At 34.3% G+C, this 15396-nt stretch overlaps 2 protein-coding genes and 1 long non-coding RNA gene across 4 annotated transcripts; 2 read left to right on the top strand and 1 right to left on the bottom strand.

Moving 5' to 3' along the window:
- Window positions 1–1205: 1205 nt before the first annotated feature.
- On the top strand, window positions 1206–3447 carry LOC107398892 (uncharacterized). 2 transcript variants are annotated; one of them, XR_010333532.1, is made up of 4 exons: window positions 1206–1648; window positions 1698–1916; window positions 1967–2708; window positions 2774–3447. It is a non-coding gene; the product is annotated as an uncharacterized LOC107398892 (long non-coding RNA). The 2 variants fall into 2 exon arrangements; XR_010333531.1 differs by having other exon boundaries at window positions 1209–1648; window positions 1967–3447.
- A 3177-nt stretch (window positions 3448–6624) lies between these two features.
- Window positions 6625–13633, top strand: wit (wishful thinking). Its single transcript, XM_969728.4, has 6 exons — window positions 6625–7074; window positions 7394–7663; window positions 9102–9482; window positions 9945–10406; window positions 10640–10959; window positions 11241–13633. Exons 2-6 carry the CDS (start codon window positions 7420–7422, stop codon window positions 12249–12251), a joined length of 2418 nt encoding a protein of 805 aa, XP_974821.1. The 5' UTR covers window positions 6625–7074; window positions 7394–7419; the 3' UTR covers window positions 12252–13633.
- LOC663681 (uncharacterized) lies at window positions 13555–15325 on the bottom strand. Its single transcript, XM_008196994.3, has 5 exons — window positions 14983–15325; window positions 14805–14937; window positions 14383–14759; window positions 14218–14337; window positions 13555–14178 (listed from the first exon to the last, which is right to left on the bottom strand). The coding sequence occupies exons 1-5, from the start codon at window positions 15033–15035 to the stop codon at window positions 13647–13649; spliced, it is 1215 nt and encodes a 404-aa protein (XP_008195216.1). The 5' UTR covers window positions 15036–15325; the 3' UTR covers window positions 13555–13646.
- Between the last annotated feature and the right edge of the window lie 71 nt (window positions 15326–15396).

Raw genomic sequence — 15396 nt, 5'->3', positions numbered from 1 at the left:
TATTTAGTGGAGGGTTTAGGGTGGTGGTTGGTACTTATATATAATCAAAACATATAGTTCTACAACTTCTTTACTCTTTGAGTCTTTGCAGAGTGCTGGTCACTTTCTTGCCCAACAGTGTTTTGTAATAAGTGGTAATTTTTATATAAATTTTACATATCGCGGAAAACGTTGCTCTAGACGAAATGTTAGCAGCCGGTCAAAAAGAGCGTGCGTTGGCAATCGAAGCCGGTGAGATTGATACAGTTGTAGTAGATGGTGCGTGGACTAAACGTTCCTACAAATCAAATTACAACGCATCTTCTGGTGTTGCAACAATAGTCGGTGCAAGGACTAAAAAAATTTTATACGTGGGAGTTAAAAATAAAAATTGTAAAAAATGTATGTATTATAAGAAAAAAAACCAAACGACGCCCCCTCATAAATGTTTTAAAAATTGGAAAAACACTTCAACTTCAATGGAAGCAGCAATTATTTTGGATGGATTTAAAAAATCAGTAGACATGCATAACGTAAGATTTAAAAACCTCATAGGAGATGGTGATAGTAGCGTCTACAAAAAAATTCATAATGCAAGACCATACGGGCCTAATTATTTTATTAAAGGAGAAGTTTGAACAGATCACAGGTATAAAGGTAGATTCATGCGGCTTTTTTGTTGATAAAGAAAAAAATTTTTTAGGTGCAACACCAGATGGGTTAGTGGGTTCAAATGCTATTGTTGAAATTAAATGTCCATTTAGCGCAAGAAACACAAATATTAAAACTGCCATAGAACAAAAATTGATTAAATACTTAGAAATAGATTCTCAAGATGATAGTAAAATAGTTTTAAAAGAAAAAGATAATTACATGTATCAAGTACAAGGTCAGCTCCACAATACTAATCGCCAAAATTGTTATTTTATAGTGTACACCTCTACAGATTTAAAATATTATATTATTGAGAAAGACGATAGTAAATATTGGAACGGAAGAATGATAGATTGTCTTGAAAATTTTTATATGAATGCCATGTTACCAGAAATAATTGATTCAAGACATAGTCGCAATTTACCATTACGCAGCATAATAAAAAAGGATTTGTAAATAATATTTCAAGTTTAGTTTTAGAGATTTTTACATAAATACATAATATGATGATAAGCATTTTAATAATAATTATAATTTTAATTTGAACAATAAAAGTAAAAAAAAACTTCCTCAGTGGGTTGACACCTTGTCGTGGTGAGGGAGCTCAGTAGTTCTATCACAGTAGATAACGAATGGGGGGACAACACAACACAACCTTGACCTTGAGTTTAACCCCGCCCATTTTCCCTCTCTTTCTTTCAAGGCCAGTCGTTCTCTCTCTTACTTTTTCAAGGCCAACCCCTCCACTTCCCCCACCACTTCAAGGCCAAGGCATTATTAGACCTTGATGTTTTCAAGGTCAAGGTCATTCATGTTACTCCCCACTTTTGCAAGGCCAACAACTCCTCACTCATTCAAGATGAATCGCGCAATTGTCCTTACTCATTTTCCACCCCAAACTGTATAAAAGTTAATGTGTTGTGTTGTGTAACACAGTTCTTGTGTATATCTACAATAACAAGAAATTCTTTAAAAATGGAACCCATCAGAAAAAGTTCTATTTTTAATACTCCTGGTAAGTTTAATATTTTTTAGTAGTTTAGTTGGAAATAATTTTTTTTCAGAGGATATCATAGTTTGTCCATACGACAAAAACCACGTTCTTCTTTGGTTTCGGCTCGAAAGGCACATTTGGAAGTGCCATCGGGCCGATAAAGAAAAACAAAGGGCCTTACGTGAAGAGATGATGAAAGAAGAAGAGGAGAACTGGGATCATTTTAATGAGCCCAGCTACCTCGACTTCTTAAAATCTAAAAGGAATCATAATGCCTTAAATTAAAGAAGTAAGTTTTATTGAATCTTTTTCAACAGTAATTTATTGTGAATTTTTTAGGGCCGGGGTTCTTTCGTTAAAATAGTGTAGAATAAGTTTAGCTAAGTAGTAGTAGTAGTTGTAGTAAAATGTAAATATTATATTAATGTATAAAAAAAATAAAAGTTGTAAAAAAAAGCTACATGTTTTTATGTACACCTATTTCAACCTACTGATACAAGTAAGTGTGACCTGCAAGCAGAGAGTCGCTCACTGTATCAAGACCACTCATTCCCTCTTTATCTTTGATGTTTTCATCTCACTTTTTCAAGGCCACAATATTGATGCATTTTCATTCAAGGTTAAAAAGTGGGGGTATAGTTAATATATAGAATTTAGTACAAGTTTGATAGCAGTCAGTACTGATTTAATCCTCCGAGAAATAAGAATATAAAAAAGTGCATATATCTGTGTTAATGTCTAAGAGTATTCGCTGCTGGGTCATGGATGTATTGAATCGAATCGCTCGATGCGGACAGAAGCCCATTTTAAAAGCTGGTGAGCTAGAGTTGAACACAAGATTCCGCATACATTAATATTAGACGCACAAAGTCTCTGTTCGGAAATTCAGTGCTTGTTGAGTTGGACAATTATGCAGTGTTTCTGCCGAGAAGAATAAGTGATTATTTAACTGAGGAGAAAATTGATGAGTTATTACGAGATCCACGTCCACTATATTTAATATATTTGGGAAAAGAAGATGCTAGAAACCCGACATCTGCACATTGTTTTGAGTTTCAACGTGTTGATGATGAAATATTAGGTGAGTGAACATAATGTAAAATGGAGGATGAAAAGAAATTAAAGAAATGTATATTTCATTTACAGTTAACGAGGGTGCCGAAGAGTAGGATGAAATTATCGGAAAAAGACTTATGTGTGTGAAGTAATGTGCGTTTTGTGCTAGTGATAGTTTCTTAAAATAAATGAATAAAAATCATGTGTCTAGACGATGGACAATATGAAAAATGTTTATACGAGTGTTTCGATAAAAGACTGTTATCATATAAGAACTGGGTACATTCATACCCATCTCCATGGAGTTTAGCAAAAGCGGGATTGTTTTATATTCAAATATCTGATTGTACCCAGTGTTTTGTTTGTGGAGTAATAATTTCACGATGGGAAAAAAGTGATGATGCGTTTATGGAGCATAAAAAACATTCTCCAAAATGTGGATATGTGAAATTGCTTTCCACAGACAAAACTACAATTCAGAAATTCAAATTAGTTACTAAAAATAGCATTGTTGTAGTTTTATTTTTTATAGTATTTATATTCATATATTATTTATGTGCATAGGTAATGTGATGCAGACTTGTTAACCTTGATCAGTGTCGGGCGCGCGCCAAAGGCGAGGTAAACTAAAGGTTTCAAGAGACGTCTTGATTTAATTAGTTTATAATTAAATAAGTGGTAGAATAATATGGAGAATTTATAATAGATTTAAGGATATTTAATGTACTACCTATAATATTGATGAAATAAAGTGTTTTAATTGATTCCTTTTAGTTTATTTTATTAAAAAAAAACAATTCATAATAATAATTATCTATGTGATATCCGATGAATTAATCCAAGAGTTATGAGTTTTATCCATTCCACTCCACTTGACGAATAAACGGTTACCTTTCTTTCGTAAAACTTTCTCAACGAGATATACATTCGGATATTTAACTTTTTGTAATTCTTCAGTGTAGAAACCTCCTCGTATTGTTTCTCCAGAAACATCTTGTAGCAAATAAGTTCTAGGATTAGTATTTTGAATCTTCGAAACTGAAAATACTTCATTACTCCAATTTGGGGTGTACCCTTTCTTAAAAAGATGTCGATGTTTACTAATTCGAACAAAATCACCAACTTTAAATTTGGGTTTATAAATGTCCATTGTTTTGAGATGACTATAAACTTGATCCAAAACTTTGCGTTCGTTTTTCTTATTTATTGAAATCGGTTTTAAACCAGTAGTCCTATGTCTGGTATTATTGTATTTTTTTATTATGTCAGGTAAAATGTTTATCCAGTTGTAGTGACCTTGCACCGAAAATTCTTTATACATCATTCCCTTGATTGTTCGATTCACGCGCTCGACGACACTACTTTTTAAATTCGAATAAGAACTGTAGTGATTAATTTTATATTTATTCATTAATTGTTGAAAATGTTTATTGTAAAACTCCTTTCCCAGATCTGTTTGAATGTTTTTAGGAACGTTACGTCGAGATTTTAAAATTTCACTCATTGCATTTACAACACTTAAAGCCGACTTATTCTTTAATGGAACAGCCCATACAAATTTAGAAAAAACATTGATAACCATTAAGATATACTTAAAGCCTTTATTGACGCGTGAATATGGTATCATTTCAACCAGATCGAGTTGCAATAAATCATTTAAACCTTTCACTATCACACGTCGTCTTTTAAAGTTCACTCTCGCCGGTGCATGTAGTTCATTAACAACTTGACGCTTAATATTTAAATCACTACGCTTCATGGTGGATTGGTACTTTTAAAACTATTTCTATATATATCGGTTTAGCTTCTGATGTTTTGGGTCCATATTTAAATGATAGTTTGTCACCTTCACGTAAAATTTGACCAATTAAATTCGTAGTTTGTTTCGAATTAATTAATGCAATCCACCCACTATGTTGAGAATCACAAGTCTGTTTATTATATAACTTCATTTATTTACTTTTATCCATACAGCAAAAGAACAATCTAGATACTAATTTAATCTAAGGTTACAAGTTGTTTATATTTAATTTCTACTCTTATTAACTAACTAACATTCTATACCACTATCACAGCTACTTGATGAGTCGTCAGAATCATAGTCATCAGAATCATAAAACATCATTTGTCGCTCTCTACTAAAATACCATATTTTAACAGTCATTTTGTTTATTAAATTATTTCCACACAACTGGGAATTCTGTCCTATTACTGTATTACACCAAAAACACTTGTAGTTTAACACTGAAGTCACATGTAGATGACAAATGTGAAATCTCACTGCCATAATCTTCACACATTTTAAACAAAAGAATTTTCTTTTACTACAGTCCTTTGGAGACAGGCAAAAGAGCATGTAGCAGTAAGGATCTGAAAACATTTAAAACTTAATTTCTACAAGTACATACAATCTCATATTACATACCATTGTCAACTTCCATTATGCTGATTTAAGTTAGTGGTATATAGCTATAATTTTTTGGGCATTTTCCGGATCCACTTGGCTAGCTGTGTAACACGGAGTTTTACACTTATGACAAAGGAAACCATATTTTCTAAGTAACTCTTTAAATTCTTCTTCATTACACGTAATGTCAATACTTAAAGAATTATTCCACCCATCTGGATTAATAATAGAAATGTTCTTAGTGCTGCACTGCTCACACACAACCACTCTATTAAAGAAACGTTCCCAACCACCTTCCAAAGATATGTGTCCTAACTGGTTGTGGAAACACGTTTCTTCCACTATTATGACACCTTCACAAGTAAAACGATACCACATTTTTTTACTACTTTAATATTGAGAAATACTTATTAGATACTGTTTTTGAATTTGTATTGAATTTTATATATATTAGCTGCAGTGACCTTGAATGATAAATAAAGAGGGAAGTTGTTGGCCTTGCAAAAGTGGGGAGTAACATGAATGGCCTTGACCTTGAAAACATCAAGGTCCAATAATGCCTTGGCCTTGAAGTGGTGGGGGGAAGTGGAGGGGTTGGCCTTGAAAAAGTAAGAGAGAACGACTGGCCTTGAAAGAAAGAGAGGGAAAATGGGCGGGGTCAAACTCAAGGTCAAGGTTGTGTTGTGTTGTCCCCCCATTCGTTATCTACTTATCACAAAACCTGTGCAGAACGAAGCTAAGTACAACCAAAATATTAATCATCTTTTTTTATATTTTTTTTAAAACAGGAATAATTTTATTGTTAAAAGTATTCAAAAAAATAGCGAGCGTGATTACTCGTATTTCAAAATCTCATAAGATACGTTGATATATAGCAGTGTCTACAAAAAAAACGTAATGCAAATCTATAGGTACCTAATTATTTTGTTAAAAAAATTAATTCCGAAATCATGCGCTTTAATTTTATACCATTATTAGAGAAATCGCTAAAATTCCTATTTGTGCCGATACATTTCTCTGTCTTGAACAAATGCAATAAAATTATTATCTTGTGGGTCACCCCAATAGTGGTTACCTCCAGCGGTGCGTCCTAAACCCGTCATAAATCTTCTTCCAGCTAGCTACGCATTCGAAGAAGGATGCATTAAAAGTTGCCTACTTACAATTTAATTTTTGCTTTATATCTAACAATTAAGAACAGTTAACAAAAATCTAAAATATCTCAGGTCTGTATTTTTAAATTTCCTATAAAATGGTTTTTTTAAATTCTCAATACAATGCACCGTTATCAAAAATTCGTATCAACTTCATTAACAGACATTTTTTTTAATAAAAAAATATCTAGCCATTTATTTTAATCAAGAATGTTTCTTGGAACTACATTTATTTATAAAGAAACACTGCAAATGTCAAGAAACTCTTCAAGTCTAAATTTGCGGCTAAAAACAGTAAAAACAGTTTACACGTAAAACGTATGCGCCAGCTCCCAGAGGGTCTAGAGCCTTAAGGAATTTTCAACTACAAAATTAGTGTATAGGCAGCCACCTATACAGCACAAAGTGACATGCTCCGACGAACAGTTTCCGCATAAAAGATTCAGATTTGTGTTTACTTTATTTTGAAAAAAATTGTTTCGTTTTTTGGTAATAAAAATAAACCATTTCAAGGCGGGTCTGTTCCAGCAGACCGGCGCCACACTAATTTTTCAGGCGGGTATTTTCAATCACGTGACGTAACGGTAGGCGGTGACTACGGCCACTATAGTCGACATGACTGATTGTTGTGATAAAAAGCGAACATTAAAGAATGTTATTTAAGCGATTCCGTGAGAGCATAGTTCAGAAAACGTCTGGTTCTGATAACACAACAAATCCATATTTTCATGTTGTTTCACTTGTGTCGAACGATTAAAACACTAGTGTGGTTAAGTTCGGCTGTGCGAATCAAGTGTGCCTGAATTCAAACAAAACACTACACAATTTTGGTAAATACCGCCATTTTCAATTAATTATCAATGTGCAATTATTTGCGTTAATTTTAATTGGGGCTGTTTTGGTAAACTAGGCGGATAATCGATCCGCATTTAAGGCACGTATTTGATCAATATGTCGCGTTTACTAATTCACGAAAATTACGTAAATTTCTATAGACTAAACCATTATTTCATGCAAATTCACACACTGTGATTATTCACTTGGGTTTGATTTATTTTTGTCGTGTTTTGTTTCGATAGGGCTCAAATGTCACTATAAATAGTGTCCTGTCTAGGTGGTAATGATTATGACTTGATTATTTTTTTTCAGACTATGAATAAAAGGGACCTGCAGAAATGAATCTTATTGAGAAGTTTATAGTTGTTTTCTTTTCGCTGCAATGTGTCAGTGCCATTAAAGATAATTCCAAAGATTTTATATTTTGTGCAAAAGCTGCAGGGACTATTACACACATTAGTGAAGATGGGGGTCCTGAAGAAATATCAACGGAGTCTCCAGACGAAAAGTGCGTCAAGAGTTACTGCTACACCCTGTGGAAAGAGGATCCAAACGATGGCACCAAAACCATCATGGGGCAAGGTAAAATAGACGACAGCTCTAATTGTACAAAATTTTATCATCTTTTATGTTTTATTCTCGATTTTCTATTACTACACTGCGTTTTTTCTGTGTTCGAAATCTCTTTTATTAGGCTTGACTTTGTAATTAAAAATAATCTGACTAAGCTTCTGAAGACTAAAATTAAAAAAAAAATGTTTTTTGAAGCACTGAGTAAAAGATAATTCTTCTTTAATCAATCGTTTGTTGTAAATTAACTCGTGACAAAATTAATCAACCCATAACGGTTTGGGTTTACTTAATAATTGATTTTCTCCATTTTTTATTTGCTTTCAAACGACGTGGCTTCGAGTTTTTCGGCGACAAATCCTTGTACGAGATTTAAAAATCTATAGAAATGTCTGTTATTGTCTGGCTTAAAATAGATTTTTGTGTCACATTTCGTCTAAAAGAATTGCAGCAAAACGACGCAAATTAATTTAAATATTTGAGAACGGCTCACTTATCTAAATACAATTTGACAAAAATAACATTTCTGTAAGTCTCCACACAAATTGGGATAAACAGTAAATTGAGAATTTATCTTAGAGAATTCTAGGATTACTGGGTCAGCGTTCGATTAACTAACTTATCGTTTCTTTTTTACATGTAGTTGTAGTAAATATTCGAGTCGCAAGAACTACATTTAAAAAATGAATTTGTTAATAAAACGCTTCAGAAAGGATTTTGCAATGAAATAAGAACAGCAAACGTCCGGTTTCCAGTTTCGTGAGAATTTATTCAAGATGAATAAAGGCTTGAAAATAATTTTTAGTTATAAAGTTCTTTGGCTTTATACTACATGTTATTCTAAAGTTGTGTGTGAGGAAAAATTACTACTTTGGCAAAAATGAATACAATCTTTGTTTATTTGTTGTTTAATACAAATGCGTTATTTTTTAAAAACTTTATCAGTTGCTTTCTCATTAATTTTACAAACGTGATCTAAATCACGATTTCTTTCGCGATGATACGAATCCAACACAGAATTGATTTTTTTTATTTCCCACGTGTATATTTTATTCTCGGAAATGGACGCAAATAAAACGTTTTGTAATGCCTTTGAAAAAAATAAGCAATTTTTTAACTGTCGAGATAAAAATAGCACTCACCGTAAAAAATACAATCACTAGATAAATGTTACAATAATAATTAGAGAAAAAAATGTCATAAAATCATTAGCAATTTGAGATTTGGTTATGGAAATATTGCTTAATTAGAGTTTGATTATCATTCACGACTCCATCGCTTGACCAATGCTTTCTGGATCTGTCATTTATATTAAATTTGTTTCTAAATTTAAGCGATTAAGAAAAAGCATTAATTATTTCATCATTCATTCCTTGTTTTTATCGCTTGATTTAATAACCACATGTCCGTTAAAAGCCACTTATTGAAGTGATATATTTTTTTTTGATAGGTTGTTGGGACACTTCTGGCAAACCGAACGAATGTGACAGGGCACAATGTCTTGCCGCCAATCGGCCTCCCAAAGCAATGAACAACACGAAATTTTGTTGTTGTTCTGAAGACATGTGCAATGTTAACTTTACCGATGCTTACGTACCTGTCGAAGACTTCCCTCCATCCACGACCGAAGTGGCGCCGAAGAAGTCGGTCAAATCGTTCATTTGGATCGTTGTAGTTGTTTCGTTCATATTTGTAACGGTTATTGCTTTTGGAGCCTCGTACTATCTCTGGAAGAAGAAACCGAAGAAACATGACATGGAGGGAGGTCAGCATGCAATGCCGCCACCGGCTGACTACAGCTTGGACAAATTGAAGCTTTTGAACGTTATTGGTACGAATTTTTTCTAAACAACTTTATTTTGATCAATTTTTGTAAATTATTTTTGCTCCCATGTTTTCTGTAATTTGGGAATTTGTCAAAATTTTTGAAGAGAATTAATAATTAATAATAATAATAGTATATTTATTTTAAATTTTATGTGTTAAAAAAAACTTTTTGCTGAAAAGTAAAAATGTAAACGGACCGAATCCCTGAATTAATAGTGAAGAGTTTTTTTCTAAACAACATATTTATTTATTTCAACAAATTTAGTCGCAATTAGCTGAACGTGATCAGTTTTTAGTAAAAGTTTGTTGATATACTCGCTATAAATAAAACAATTTTTAGGGTTTCTAAAACAACATGAAATGACGCACTTTTTGAAATAAAATTATCAGTCTTCACGAAGGATCATTAACTAATCACACGTTAATTTTTTCTTGTATCATGAATTACGAAAATTGTTTTATACAGGTCAAGGGAGATATGGCTGCGTATGGCGCGGAATGATCGATGATCAGGAAGTGGCCGTCAAAGTATTTGCAGCTCATCATCGCAATTACTTTCTCAACGAACATGAAATTTACAAACTCTCAGGTGAAAATTCAGCCTTATTGAAATGCTACGGAGGTGGCGAATATATTACCGCCCCCGGTGGTTTAACTGACTACCGTCTCCTTCTCAGTCTTGAGCAGGAATGCTTGCAGGAATACCTCAAAAATCACACTCTAGACTTGATGACTTTGAGTAAAATGAGTTTGGGGGTGGCGAGAGGTTTAGCACATTTACATTCGGATTTGGGAAAGCCATGTATTGCGCATAGGGATATCAACAGTCGGAATATTCTAGTTAGACCCGATTTGACGTGCTGTATTTGCGATTTGGGGTTGGCGGTGATACCGAGACTTGCGGAGAACAAGTCCATCAGTGAAGCTGGTGAGTTGTAAAATGACAATTTTTTTAATCTTTGTATTTGAAGAGCAATTTATTAAAAACACTTGTTCTTAGACATTTCGTCCAGAACACTTCAATCTGACGAAAACCAGACGTTTAAAAGCACTTGTTTGTTCTTTGTCACTCAAACGAAATTCATTAAAGTATCTGATTTACTGTTTCATGAATGATTAAGTCAAGTGCTTGAGACCACACAAGTTTTCTCAACTTTGCAGGAACTCTGCGATACATGGCCCCGGAAGTTTTGGAAGGAGCAGTCAATTTGCGAGATTGCGAAAGTGCTCTCAAGCAAATCGACGTTTACGCCCTTGGCCTTGTCCTATGGGAATTAGGAATACGATGCAGTGATATGCAGAATTCTGAACCATCGCCATATTCACCGCCATTTTTCAAGGAAGCTGGAGAAAATCCAACTTTAGAACAGATGCAAACTTTAGTCAGTCGACACAAAGCAAGGCCTTTGTGGCCGCCGTCGTGGAAAGACACGGCTGCAGCGAGGCTCTTATGTGAAACCGCCGAGGACTGCTGGGACCAGGTATTTCTAAGCGAATCATTCAATAGTTTATACCGGTTGAGGCAAAAAACTCTGTTAGCAACATTAAGTTATTGGCCTCCCTGCTTGCGAACCTCATATTGACTATGTAAAATTTTGACATTTAAGTTTAATAGTCAAAGGGGGTCAAAGTTGCTAAATTAAGATTCTAAATTTGGCGACAAAATTACAAATTGCAAGTACTTAGTGCATTTTGATTTAAACCCTTATTTGACTGGTCTATTATTACTGACACACTAGGCTGACACAACAATTTTTTTTAGGATGCTGAAGCCCGTTTAACATCACTGTGTGTCGTCGAACGTCTCCTAGAACTCCCTTCGCTCAAAGGGCGCGTTCTTCATTCCATGCACCCTCCAGCAAGTCCCACCCCCTTAATAAACAACAACCACCTTCACGACCACCAAATCGACATTTCCGTCGGTACCGTAGAAACCCTCTTGTCGCCAAGCGAAGAGCATTGTAAAAACTCCAATCAATTAGTAGCCTGTGTAACGCCACTTCAACCCTACCAAGGACGCAATCCTTGCCTTGAGCGGAACCTTCTTTCCGGCTCGAGTGACTCTCTTCTTATTGATAAATCGTCGAAACATTGCACAAGTTCCGAATTTCAGAATTTAATCACAAATGATTTTCTCAACTACCAGATTAATTACCGAGCCACTCCTATTCCCTATCTCCAAAATGCAGTCCACGGTAGCCCTAAACAGTCAAACACTTCAAGTGAAAGCTCCAAGTCTCGATTCAAATGGAACGGTTTTATGAAACTCTTCCCGAATAAAAAATACAATTCGGGTGATAATTCGACGAAAGCCACTCAAGTAAAACTCAATGCGAAATTAGTTAATGGCCAAAACGGCGTCACAACTTCACTACTATCATCCGACAGCGAAACTAAAAGGCCTTCAACGTTGCCATTGAACGTAGTCAAATCACAGGAAAACTCCTGTGGAGTTACACAAATTCTAAAACGGAAAAATAGTTTATCGCGTCAGAGGTCTCTCGAACAGTTCAATGAAGTATTCTCGTCGATTAGCGATCTTTCCAGACTTAAAGATCCATCACTGAGAATTAAAACACCAGGTGATGTACCGCCGTCTGTCAGAAGGACAAGGGGTAAAGCGGCTAAAGAATCAGCAAGATTTTCCTTGTATGATGATAGGATGATGAGTCGAGGCCAGTGGGGCAGTGTCCCTGATTTGGAGCCCCCTCTGCCCCCGAAGTTGCCCCAATTAAACGATTTGCAAGACAGAGATAGTGTGAGCAGTTTTTAGGTATGTGTGTGGATTAGAGTGAGTTGTATTTATGTAGAGTGGCTGAGATTTTGTAAATTATTTTTTATTTAAGTGCAGGCCAATTTGTTCATAATCCAAAAATTAAGAAAAATACTGCTATTTTCTGCATGGACCAGACTTACTTCCACTTGGAGAAGGTTTAAACAATTGAAAAACCTTTTTTTTAATTTATAAAAAAATCTTTTCTATAGTATTACATTGTCATGGACATTACGTTTGTATGCGAAATTTTAGCTCGTCCGGATAACAGGAAGACAACATAGTAATTTAAATAGAGTAATAATTTTGAGGAAAGCACAAATTTGATTGGCTTGCACAGTGTTTATTAAATCAGAATATAGCTTATGTTGAGTGTTGTTGGCCTTGTAATTTTACGTACGCCTATTTAAAAAGATCTAAAAGCAGTTAATGAAATCGAAAAATGATTAGAAAGCCTAAGTAACGGCTTGACACCATTACATCTTTTTTCTGTTAATTTTTTACTAAATCACTTGGTAGATGGAAAAACCAGTTGATTATATTATTTCACTAACAAATTATTTTTAAAATTTGTAAGCCTAAATATTAGAGAATAGTTTTTTTTTTAACTAAACTAGTCAATTTAAAAATTACTTTGTTGGAGTAACTTATTACGTACTGAAGAATACGCGTTGTGATACTTAAATTTGATATTGACAAACAACCGAAATCAAAGATTGTGTTAAGTTGAATAAAGTGAAAAGCTGAGGGCCTTTAAATTTAGTCTTGTTGATGTCGTATTGCTAATCTAATTACTTAGGTGCGTTGTAATAAAACGAGAGACTAAAGTACAATTGAGCCACTTTTTTCTTTTATGACTGATTTTGTAAAACGAAGCGCTCATTAATAATACACCAACACAGAGCACGACAAAGTCCCAAATTTTCATTTACATTTCCAACCATATTATTCGCCTATTTGTAGATGTATAATAATTAATAGCTCAAAGTATTATTTTTGTAGTTACAAGAGAGGTTGAGTGAAGATATAATATGTTAATCAAATATTTTCTAAGTGAAATTATGTAAACATTTTCTTTATAAAAGTGTAGCCGTAGGTTAATATTTGTGAACGCAATTAAAAAATTGATGAAACATACTCCAAAAATTTTTCTGTGATTATACTAGAATTTTGATTCTAGAAAACATTTTCTTTAGGCTGTGTAATTACGTGAAATGCGCATTCCTTTTGTTTCGTGAGAGAATTAAATGGGAAATTTAATTTTCTCGCCCAAAATCACAGTAAAATTTTCAAAATTAGCGAGTAACGATGAGCGACATTTTTTATTGTCAAAGTGTGCATAAGTTACGAAAATTAAGATCAATAAACAACAAGAAACCTAACTGTTGTTTTCACCTAAATCCCACAAAAATTTTCATATTTTCTAACATCATTAGGACTGACGGTGCTTTTAACTGAATCTGCAGCTATCAGAAAATCGTTCATTTGAACACTTCTTTCCTTGATCGAATTTGAAGGCAAGTCTTGCAATTCGGAACAAACCACTTTGGACAAATCCTGTTCTCCCATCACTGGTTCATAAAAACCATCATCACTGCATTTCCAAATTTTCGTATCTTCCAATTCTTTCAGCGGGATATTTAGGGCTGTTTGGACCAAATCGTTCAAGTCCGAACCAGAAAAACCCTCGGTTTTTTCAAGTAGTGTTGTCCAATCACCATTACTGCCCTCAAAATGAATATTTCTTGTAAAAAATTTAAAAAACTCCAATCGTTCGATTTGACTGGGCAAAGGCACGTAAATACGCTTCTGGAAGCGTCTCAAAATGGCACAATCCAGGTCCCAGGGACAGTTTGTAGCACAGACTATAATAAAGTTCTTGCAGTTTTCAATGCCCGATAATTGGCACATTAGTTCAGTCTTGATCCTAAAAACTTGTCATCAATGAATTAAAAATTGGACAAACCTTCTAGTGTATTCATGTTCACTGCCGCTTCGTTTGCGACAAAACGCATCAATTTCGTCAATGAAAAGTATACTGAATTCGCAACCATTTTTCAAATGTTGGAATAAAGCCTTGATCGTTCTAAAAACAACAAAATTACAGTCAAGTCTTCAAATTTCAACATACTTTTCCGTTTGTCCCACGTAAGGAGATAAGACATCCCCAGCCGAAATCGAGTAAAAAGTGGCGGTGGCCTCCGCCGCCAGAGCGTGCGCGAGGCGTGTTTTCCCCGTTCCCGGGGGGCCATATAGTAAAATACTGTTACAAATCGTACGATTCTTAAATAATTGGGGCTGTGTTTTTGGGAGGATAACAAGCGATTTCAAGGTTTTTTTGATTTCATAGAGACCGATTATTTCATTAAGACCTCGAACTCTTGGTGTTTCGATACTTTTGGTTGCGATTTCGTCGAGTGGTTGATTGATTGTTGGTTCTGTCTGAATTAGTTTCTCAGTGATTTCAAGCAGGAAAGTGAGCTGGTGTCTTTGTTGAAACAGCGACACCTAATTTAGTGTTAATAAAAGTTTGATTAGAAAACGTCCACTTACAAGAAAATCGGCGTTATTTGTTTCTAAAGTGATAATAATGTCGATTTTTTGGCAACAATTTGCCAGTTTTTGACGAACCAATTGATAATGTTTTGTCCCTCCATTTATAAAGTGAGATTCCAGTTGTTCGAGTCTGAAACACAATTAGTAACGTCCACAAACACGTTTGAGTTGTTACATTTCAATTAGTGATAAGTAACAATTAATTGTATCACCGATTTCATGTTCCATTTTTGAAGATTTTGGATTTGAAAAAATATAAATGAAACGGCAACCTGGCGCGCGTAAACTCCCAATACTTTATAGAAAACTGTATTGCCGGCCATGTCATTCTGTCATTTCAAATCGGACATGTCTGCTGTGTTTTTGACGTGTGGGTTGAAGATTTCGTACTAAACATTATTTAGGTCACACCCAATTAAATTAAGTGAACGAAATTAGTGTAAAGGTAATTCCCTTACGTGGCGTTTCATATAAAAACTGACATTTTGAACACTTAGTGGTAAGTGGCAAAATCCAACCTTTTTCATGTTTTTCAAAAAACTTCACTTTTTGTTGATTGATAAGTTTTTCAATTGTAAAATTCGAGATT

This window comes from Tribolium castaneum, chromosome 3, assembly GCF_031307605.1.
Source record: "Tribolium castaneum strain GA2 chromosome 3, icTriCast1.1, whole genome shotgun sequence".
Lineage (NCBI taxonomy): Eukaryota > Metazoa > Arthropoda > Insecta > Coleoptera > Tenebrionidae > Tribolium > Tribolium castaneum.
This window is presented reverse-complemented; position numbering and strand designations above follow the sequence as displayed.

Bases quoted from the DNA above. Each gene is read 5' to 3' on its own strand.
- wit (XM_969728.4), top strand. From the start codon at position 7,420: ATGAATCTTATTGAGAAGTTTATAGTTGTTTTCTTTTCGCTGCAATGT. The intron at 10,407-10,639 runs GTGAGTTGTAAA...TCAACTTTGCAG, and splicing joins CAAGTCCATCAGTGAAGCTG to GAACTCTGCGATACATGGCC. The intron at 10,960-11,240 runs GTATTTCTAAGC...AATTTTTTTTAG, and splicing joins CCGAGGACTGCTGGGACCAG to GATGCTGAAGCCCGTTTAAC.
- LOC663681 (XM_008196994.3), bottom strand. From the start codon at position 15,035: ATGGAACATGAAATCGGTGATACAATTAATTGTTACTTATCACTAATT. The intron at 14,938-14,982 runs GTAACAACTCAA...ATTGTGTTTCAG, and splicing joins TACTTATCACTAATTGAAAT to ACTCGAACAACTGGAATCTC. The intron at 14,338-14,382 runs GTATGTTGAAAT...TGTTGTTTTTAG, and splicing joins TACGTGGGACAAACGGAAAA to AACGATCAAGGCTTTATTCC.